This window comes from Athene cunicularia (genome assembly GCF_003259725.1).
Source record: "Athene cunicularia isolate RWA chromosome 3 unlocalized genomic scaffold, athCun1 chr3_part1, whole genome shotgun sequence".
Classification (NCBI taxonomy): domain Eukaryota; kingdom Metazoa; phylum Chordata; class Aves; order Strigiformes; family Strigidae; genus Athene; species Athene cunicularia.
Window position 1 is genome coordinate 69814803 of NW_020799097.1, and position 10293 is coordinate 69825095.

Genomic DNA, 10293 nt, shown 5'->3' on the forward strand with positions numbered 1-10293 from the left:
CTTGAGAATATTAATTTTGCTGCATTTACATTTTGAAATATCTATATTTGCCCATATTCAGCTCAATAATATTTTGTCTATTTAATATTACAAATTATATGAGCTAAATTTCTAGTGATACTTTTAAATCCAGAGCTGTTCATAAACACAATGACTAAACAGTTATTTTTGAGTTCACTGTGTATGTCCCAATCATTTCCATACTCAGCTAGGCACAAAGAAAAGCCAGTTTCCTTGGTTCATGGGTATTGGTCACTTCATTTGATTTATTATTTTTTTATGTTTCCTTTGCTGCACTTTTAGTTTAGTTTCATCAGTAGCTTGTCTTTATTTGCCTGGACTGAACATTCTTCTTTCTTTACCCCCTGTTCATTGCAAACAGCCACGGGGCAAATGTAGTCTCTCACAGCCTGGACCCTCTGTCAGCAGTCCACATAGCAGGTACCTTATTCTCCTGGTTTCCGCACTTTGTTCTAGAACTCCAAGAGGATGATGAAAATTGGCCGTGATTCCTCTCTGTCCACACTGACTGTCAGGTGGCCAGGACTTAAAGAACTGAAAACGTCCCTTTTGTTAATAGTTTGGCAAAAGGGGCTCTCAATTACTTCAAATTCTTTGTTAAATTGACATAGCAGCTAATCATTGAACATCTACAGCTTTTGCTTCCCAGGAATGCCATGTATTCAACATTTATTTTTCATACACCTGATCAGGATGAGTGTGTGTTCACACTCATGATATTTAATGATTATTTATTTTGGCATGATTTAACAGAAATGTTAGTAGGTTCATGGCAAACACTTTTTATCATCCTCTTTACCTCTAGATATTAAATTAAGGCAGGTAATAGGCCAATACCATATTCTAGAATTCACAAAACCCACAGATCTGGATGAGACATATACTAACATCCTTTTCTTTCTTTTTTTTTTTTTCCCTTTTTTTTTTTTTTCCCTGAAATGTTTTGTTCAGTTTGTGGGTTTTAAGTACTTGAGATTCAAAATTAAAAGTCAGAATTTGAGGGTTTTGAGACTTGGGGTCACTTTCTCTCCCCTCTGAAGATGACTGCAATATAACGTGCTAACATTGCCATGACTTGCCAAGTGCTTGCATCCATGTATCGCTCTGGGAGCAGCACTGCCCCATCTCTGTCTGACCAGCAGAGAGCAGGCTTGCAGCTACAGCTTTTTGCTTTCCACCTTGTCTCCAGCAACCTGTCATCTCTGCAGCTAACTGCTTCTGCATTCTTTGTTGTTGTCAGTGTGATTTGTGTACCTTCACTCTTTCACTGATCAGTTCACTAGCCTCTAGATTTATGAAGTTTTAAAAAAAAAAACAACACAGAAAACCCACAAAAAAAACAAAAAACAAAAAACAAACAAACAAAAAAAAAAACCAAAACAAAAAACACACAACAGTAAATGAGCAGGCCAGTATGTGTGAAGAGGACGTTTTTTACTATTTCAGCATCTTATGCATTGCAACACCTAAAATAATCATAAAGTATGTTGAAAATATATTTGTTCTTACAGTTAAGTCCTATATCTCATTTATTCTCTTTATATTGAAAATTAACTCATTTATAAAGTAACTTCCATTAAAGTGAAAGATTTGATGTTGGAAAGAAGGCAACACTAGATTTAACGCAGTGATTAAGCAATAACCAAGCAGACAAAAAATACCTTAAGAGTGGGTTTTTTCATGAGCAAAATCAAGGCTTTATTCAGGAAAATTATTCTCAACTATAAATGAAAAATTAATGAAACTACTTACCATGTAGATATTTACATAAACACTTCTTAAAAAAAAAAAAGTTTGCTTTTTATGTGTAGTTAGCGACTGCATAAAGTTTCATCGTTTCAGAACCCCATAGCATAGCAGACAGAACAGGCAGAGCATCTTTCACTGCTTCCACTGGCACTAAGAAGCTGCCTTATTTCTAGGGATTTTTTTTTCTTTGAAACATAAGGAACCACATAGAAAATAGATGACACTCCATCTTTCTGTCTGAGGGAGAAAGATAATCATTTTTTCCAACTCCAGTCTGCTATGAAGCTTGGCATTTTGTTTCTTATAAGGAGTGGGAAAGAGAAGGAATGGGACTTTACTCTTCAGCCGTTAACAGCTAAGAGGAACAGAGGATGTCTTCGGCAGATCAGCATGCTTGCACTAGCAACGTTGTACTCAAGAAATGTATTGTGTGCGCTCTTCTGCTCTCCTGTATAGTCATACCACTTCTGCCAACCTTTTGAGAAGGTTTCTGGTTGTAGATTAGAGCTGCTGGCTCAAATTGCAGCTAGCAGTGCTTTGCAGCTTTGAGATCAACCTCTATTCTAGCAGTGGCATTGGTGCGGCACCTTTCAGATCAAGTCTTTCCAGCACTGTTTATTAACACATCTTGTAGCAGTACAACACAATGTTCAATTTGTCATTCAGACAAGCATGGAATACGAATGAGTCACTGCTGAATAGGAAACTTAATCAAATGCGCAAGCCAGACAGGTTGTGGTTGATGTATAATATGTTTTTAACTGATAAAGCGGTACAAGCTGTCACTGTGTTCCTTAATATTTTGACATGCCTCTGATCAGAGTACTTTGTGTTTGATCTTGCACTGGATCAGCAAACCCTGTTAGAGTTTAGTATACAGGAGAACTAAAGTCAATTTTAAGAGGTTTATCACATAGGATGTTGTGAAGGAAAGATCATTTAAAAATTAGAGGGGCTGTATTTGTGTATAACAAGTGTGATATCACTTTGCCCTGCCCATCATCACAGCAAATAGACAAGCATACATAGTGTGATGATAAACAAGGTACAAGCTTAAACTAGACATTACATTGTGGATTTAACTAAAGGCTTGTTCAAGAGGTATTAGTAATCGTGTACTAAGTGGGAAAAGCAAATCCAAGAAGCAACTCCTCTTCATCAGTTTAATAGAGCTGTCATAAATGCACACCTGGATCTGTGCCTGTGGAATTTTTTTAAGTGATTAAAATGTTAAAAAGATTACAATAGTGGTTCAATTTGCTATGGGGTGTTTACACTGTCTCTCTTGAGCAGCTCTATTCAAGTCTTGGTGCCACAGTGCCAACCTCCTTTTCCTGCTCTCCCCAAGCCTCCCAAAATGACTAGTGGATCTTTAAAGGTCACTTGCTGTTTCTGGAACAGACCAGGCCACAGTACTCTCTGTGTCTTTGGCCACAAAATGGCAGTCATTGCCACACAGTAGCTCAAACATGAGGTTTGGGCTTGGCTTGCCATGTTCTTCTCCCAGTTATCTCCCTCATTCTCACTTAGAGCTTGTTACTTCTTATTTAACTGCCTTTGAAATGGACATACTCATCTTCTTTACAGGGTAAGCCAAATCTGAACTTGGGGTGATGTGACGCTGAGAGCTAGGAAAAGAACTGAAATTAGAAAGCAGCCAAAGTTGCTTCTAGAGAGTCTCTTAGGCCACCAAGAGGAGTTGCTCTCTGCTCTTGTGGGCAGAGCATCATACCTTCTCCTTCATAACTTTAGCAACCTCTGTCTTAAAAAAAATCAGAATCAGTGGGAACAAAAAGTCTATTAGAAGGTCTATCTAGAAGTACAATAATTTCCATCATCAATATATCCATGGTTAGATGTAGTAATTTGGGTTTGTGCCAACATTATCCCTTCCTTTAACAACTTTTCACCTTTCTGTCTGTTCTGCCCTATTTTATAAAGGGTAGTTCTTGTATCTCTCAGGTTTTATATTGATATGCTCACCTCTTTATTTTGTTCATAGGAGAAATGCTCTGGGGTTTTTGACTCCTTTAAGCTTGTATAAGTTTGAATTCATCTTTCAGAAGTGGGTTAATCAAAATGATACAAACTGCTTCAGGTGAGAAATTGCTAGTGCCTTATAGAACACCATTAAAACAACCCCTTTTCTCTTCTGGAAACCTTGAAATTTTTATTTATTTTTTTTAAAGGTCATTTGTCTCTTTTCACAGCTATTCATAAACCACATTACTGGTTTGTGGCTATCCTGTGTCAAACAGCTCTATATTCTCTTCATTGTCTTCAGAGTGTGAATTTCCAAAGTTACGGCAAAGTTTTTATTGCTAACTTACATGCTGTACTCTTAAACTCCTTGAACTACTTAAACCTATTGGATTCACCCACTTTTTTCTGTTCAAGAAGCCAGCCCTATTTTATATTTGCAAAGACTTCCAATTTCTGTCATCACACAGATGAAATTTGCTGTTCTTACATTTTGTGCCAGTCTTTTCATAAAGATATTAAATCAAGATTCATCCTTGATTAACTCCAGTAATAACATCTTACTAGCCCAGCAGTGCCTCTTTCAATGTAAGCCTGTTGTCTGCATTCCATTAGTCCCTTCCTATTAAACTCACTTTATTTATTTCCATCAGCTTCACTTGAATGATAAATTCTTCTCTTATAATCTTTCAGATGTTTACTGCAATACAGATAAATTACTTCAACCATATTTTCCTTGAAAAAAAAAAATAATCAGTTATCTTTTAAAGAAGGTACTCATCTGAGATGAAATTAAAGTTTGCTTTGCCTGTCCAATCTATAGCCTGGTAAATTAGCTTCTCCTCTCGAAATGCTTGGGAAAGAGTTCAGATTTCACTGACATTACAAACTCCCAAAGTAAGGATAACTATTGTTTGCACTTCTTAGGTGAATTTATGAAATTTCATGACATGAAAAAGCCTCCTGTTGGCCTGGCCTGCAGCTGTGTCTTCTCCTTTTATCCTACTGAGTAGGAACTGTGTATGGAGTGAGTCACAGGTGGCCTTACTTTCTTCCCTCCTCAAACAGGGGCCAGTGTGACAAAAGATGGAGCAGTCAGAAGAGAGGCAGTTAAAGATGCAAGCTCAGGAAAAAGAAATTACGTTTTTCTCCAAAGTGGCATACAGTACTTCAGCTTTCCCTTCTACTGCTGCAGTAAATAGGACTTCTGGCCTTTATGTGAATAGTGACCCTCTTTTATTAATAATGTTTATTTTTAACCATCTCTCTTTCCTAAATCCATTAAACACTCAAAGCTGAGCCATTCCATTTTTCAGCCAATTATGTAGATTACAGAGGTGTACCTGCAATAAACACAGGCAGTACAGCACTCAAACTTTTTAGAACTCCCCCTCTGAAGATGTTTTCATGTTTCATTATTTGCTTGTTTAATTCTTTCCATGTAGTATTAGAAACTGTTCTTCAACACCCTAGTTCACTGCAGAAAAAATGTTTTGAAAAAGTTTGCCATGAACTGTTTTAATTTTTGAAAGAAAGTTTATGTGCCTTGTTGAGATCAGCCATGCAGCTTACACATACCACTCTTTCTCTTCTTTCTTTGGTAAAACAAAGCAAAAAGTGCTGGATTGTGCTGCTAAAGATATATGGAAAGAAAAATTAGATGCTAACTTTGCCTGCTCCATTTTGATTCTGCTTTTTGGAAATTCTCCTTCTGACACCCAGTGTTACCCCAGAGTAACTCTGAGTCAATGACGAAAATTCAGACTTTGCTCAGTATCAAACAGCAGTTACCAAGTGCAGAAATGTGGCCTTTTTTGATTGGGATTAATAACATTTGTACAATGAGAGCCTTGTAAATAGGTAGACTGTGCAATCAAATGCTTGGAAGGTAATTAAGCACTCCTTGTTCCCTTTGTTCCTACCTCAGTCCATTAACTTTCTGTCTTGGCATTCTCGGACAGTAGAAGTCCTGACCTAATTGAACTTTAATACGGAATGCTCTGATGCTGTTAAATGTGCCATATCCTTTCAATATGTTCTTTATAATATGTGATCTTACATTATGCGATAAGCAGCTTTCCATCTAGGCTACAATAACGTGGATTCAAACAACATGTGATCTGGTGTTTTGATCATTACTCCTTCCTGGGATATTTAGGTCATGTCAATCATGTAGCATACCTGAGTCTTTATGTATCTGTCAGTAAATTTACCAAATCTGTCTTGACTTTCTTGAGGTCTTCATAGTAGGATGATACACATATGAACAAGACAATAAAAATAATCTCAGGCTTAGAAGGAATTCTTTTCTGAACACTTGGGAAGGAGACCTAGCATAATTTTGAAGATATTTTGGGTTTTGCATTCTTTCTCACACAGATTCAGAATTATATGGGAGACAGGATCAAATGGACAAGGGGAAGGCAAGGTGACACTAAGGAACCATTGCCCCCTACTTGCTTTATTGGGGAGCATTTGACCTCAGCCAACAAGCCTGATCTCCCACACCTTCAAATTGAGACTAAATCCATCCTTATGAGCATTTTTATTTCAACCTAGCAAACCACAGATTTTTCTGGAGCCTCATAATCATAGCAACCACGCATATGTTTTATAGCAACAAGACAAAATTAATACCTTAATGGAAGAGTTCTTGAAGCAAATTGTTTGAAGGCTCTAAGTTCTTCCATTTTTGGCTAGTGCTAAAATACAATACTTTCACATCCCATTTAATTAGCACACTGAGTCCATCAGATTTTAATTTGCATAATCACTCTTTTCAATCATTCACTTATCTCAAAACCTGTCTTCCATATATTAGAGCTCTGACAGTTTCAGTGAAAAAGGAAAATGTGAAATCTATGTCTTTATCCTTTGCTAAAAAATAGATAGGATTTTTGAGCTTATTTTGAAGTACCCATTTCAAAATGTTTGAGGTAGGTCTCACCTCTCCCATAGACATGTGATAAATATGTACCATTTCAAGTCAGATCTATAGAGACAGGGGAGAAAATCACGCGAAGATGATGATGTCAAGTCAGTTGAGCAAATAGATTTTAACTGCTGATTAAGTGCAAAATTCAAAATACAATGTACTTTGTAGAAAATAAGTCCCTGTTGCCTGCATATTGGTGTATTAATTAATTGAAGATTGATGTAATTGAATCTTACTGCATTATACCCTTACGGATACCGTATATGGAAATTACATAGAAACTTCGGCATTTTAAACAGTGTTTTTAGACAATGTGCATTGAACACGTGACAGGTATGGCTCACCTTTTATTTCCCCCTTCTCTAGAGCACAGTGCTTTAAGTGGAGAGTCTTCCCCATAATTGATGAAGGGACTGTGGGGTCACATAGCCCATGCTATTGTGATCATTTGGTGTTTTCCTGCCCAGTCTAGAAATACAGGGTCCCTTAAGCGTGTTAGTGAAATAGCATGTTCAGTGAAAAATACCTCTGCAGCTGTCAGTCAAAGTCTGTACAAATTGTAAACCAGCCTTCAGGGAAGGCTGAGTCCCTGAGGGCAACCTCTGCTACAGTAATATGTTAGTGTATTCACTTGTCCATCCTCTTTTCTCAGGTTCACAAGAGGTGGCTCAGGTTCCTCCCCTTCTGAGGCTGGGCCAGCATGGCGGCACCCATCCTTCTTCCTCAGAGTCCTCAGAGCTGCTCTGCCACTTCAGCTCCTCTTGCTGCTCCTGATCGGGCTGGCTTGCCTGGTGCCAATGACTGAGGAGGACTACAGCTGTACTATGGCCAATAACTTTGCCCGCTCTTTCCACCCTATGCTGAAATACATGAATGGTCCACCTCCATTATGAAGGAGACCCGTGAGAGAGTGGGTGACCTTGCTGGAGTGTTAGCTGGGAGGCAGGACGGTTTTAAAGGCAGGATTCAGTGTGGCAGCTTTACCTACCTGATGTAGCCACCACTGTGTCCATATCATTCTCTGCTGGCACTCAGCAGAGTAGCATCATTTCATTACTCACATCCTGGGTACTAAGGAGTATGTGACGTGTGAGGGAATGTCCTTCTGTCCAGCATTCTGGATCTTTTAGCCACTTTATATCCAGGTCATTGCCCTGTACTATGCATAGCCAAGGACTTAATACTGTAGATCCTTTTCTGTCTGCTGCTCTAAATGAGCCATTAGCCAGTCTTTGTTAAATACCCTCTCAGTATCTACAGTATACAAAATAACCAATGCTAAAGACATTTTAGAGCATTTGTAACATACAGTTTTAAAGGATCTTGTATGGCAATGTATTATTCCCTGTGGTTTCTGTTTCGAGCATGGTGTTCTAACTTTTGCTTTGGATGCACAAGGTGTAAATCTGAGAAGCACTTTTTTAAGGTTTAAAAAATGGATGTAATAAATAAGATCGTAAAAGGTTTTTTGAGGAAAAATACTGAATGTCAAGTTGAAAAACAAAGAACATATTTATGTATGTACAGTTTGCTAAGCCAAGTTCTGTTTGTATTGATTTCTTTGCATTTATTATAGATACCATAAAATATTTTGTCTACGTGCTTTTTAATGACAACTATGGAAACCTCTAAGTTTAGAATGAGATATATATGATATAAAAAACCTAGAAGATGTACATATGCTGCACTTCTAAAAATAATTTTTAAATGCTGTAAAAAATTAACAGTATTAGGTACATGTTTGAATGAGAAGATCTGGAAAACTTGACAAATGGTAAAATACATGGGAAAATATCACTTTAGAAGTTCTGTTAATATTGAAAGCTGTCCGTATTTTGAATTAATGATTGGTCATTTCAGGTTGGTTTTTTTTTTTTTCTCAAGCTGCTTCTTGAGAAAAGTTTGTTCTCACCCATGTGTTGTTTCTGTCTCTGTGTGTATGCACTCATGTGCAACCTGTGGCAACTGAGGTTGTACCAATCCACATTGAAGTAGATTTTTTCCTGTGGGTGTACTGGAAACTTCTTAATATTCTTCATAGCAGCTTAATACCAAGATGGATGTTTATGCTTTACTAATAATTAGTCTAGTGGAGTATGCCCAAAACATAAGCATAAATTGCAGAAAACCAGAACAAATGGAAAACTCATCAATTTTCCAGAAATATTGCAGAAACTTGCAGTCTGAGCAGTGGAAGACACTCTGCCCAGCTTATCAGTCAGAGCTCGACCAAAACAGGATATTTTTTTTATTTTGAAAAAATACAGAGCATGGCTCTAAGTTAATGCTCTTTAGTAAATTTGGATTTTTTTAAGGCATGACACACAATGTGAATTTCTCCTGTTAGATGAATATATTGGTCTACATAACAGAAATAAAAAAAGCCAGAAGAAAATACAAGCACATTAATTGCTGTTACGTAGCATTAGTTTTCTGGGATGTCATCATTTGAGCTGGTAGGAGGGGAGGGTGGTCAGAGGTGGAGTACGACAAGCTGAACTCCAGCATTTGGAAGAGCCAAAATATGCTTCCTTTCCAGATAAGTGTTATGTTAACATCTCCTGAAAAGGATTTTGTATATCAACAAAGTATGTTCAATGTCTGAGACCCAGACTTAGACTGATAGAAGGTTTGTCTTTTTTTCAAGACATAGTTTCCTTCATTGGTATTCAGAAGTTATGCTAGGCTAGATTAGTATAATAATAACAATCACTGATTCTGAGTAGGCGAAGATAAGGAACACATTTTGGGGAGACAAGGATGAACTGTTACTTGCAACAGGCCTGAGAGATTCCATAAAACTGACCCCTCCTCTCTTTTCTGATATAATTCTCTTTGGTGACATAATTTAGTCAATGGTAATCAGTGCACCTGTGTGAGTAATTTGGTAGTCACTCAGAACTGTTAGTACAGGTCTCTGCATGCTTTAGACATCCTTTCATCAGACAGTCCCTGGTGATTAATTTTTTTGTTGAAAGAATTTTGTTTTATTTTAAAAGAAAACATTGTAAAGAGTAAAAAGACTAATTTAGTGAGAAATAAGGATTTAAGCCTGACTTTGTCTCATATTTTCCAGATGACTATTGGTGATTTCATGGAAGTAGATGTTATCTAAAAGGTAGAAGGTAGTCCATGAGTATCAACCTATGGAAGGTGAGTATCAGCCTACGGAAGAGCCAAGCTGATGAAAGAACCAGGCAAAAAAGTCACAGGCGAGACCTGTGTTCATTTCTTACAGTATTTAAAAACTGAGGGAGATCTTGGCAGGGAGGGTTGAAAGAAGTTGGTTAGGAGTGACAGAGGAGTGCAAGGAAGGGAGTTCAGCTTGAATGATGTCAAAGGCAATTAACAAAGTACTTTATCAAAAGTATACATGGTAGCACCTGACATGCTTTGAATTATAACCCAACATTTGAATTTTGTCAGCTATTTTGCCACTCCTCTCTAGCCCCTACTTCCCTTGGTTGTTTGAATGCCTTCCCCACTTCCCTGATATCTAGGGAAGAATGGCCTGTCTTCTGCAGAGAGAAAGAAGAATTTGTGCTCCTCACTCAAGCTCCCAGGAGAGTTCTAGGGAGTATTCACTAAAATGAAGGGGGGGTGGGGGG

General features: G+C 37.7%; 1 protein-coding gene across 1 annotated transcript in view; it reads left to right on the forward strand.

Moving 5' to 3' along the window:
• The window catches only part of SYNE1 (spectrin repeat containing nuclear envelope protein 1), a 317817-nt gene extending 307609 nt beyond the window's left edge, over positions 1–10208 (forward strand). Inside the window, exons 147-148 of the mRNA XM_026844552.1 lie at positions 383–441; positions 7338–10208. Of these exons, the coding sequence (XP_026700353.1) occupies positions 383–441; positions 7338–7578 (300 nt within the window). The 3' untranslated portion in view covers positions 7579–10208. The remainder of the gene's footprint in view (positions 1–382; positions 442–7337) is intronic.
• The last annotated feature ends 85 nt before the right edge of the window (positions 10209–10293 follow it).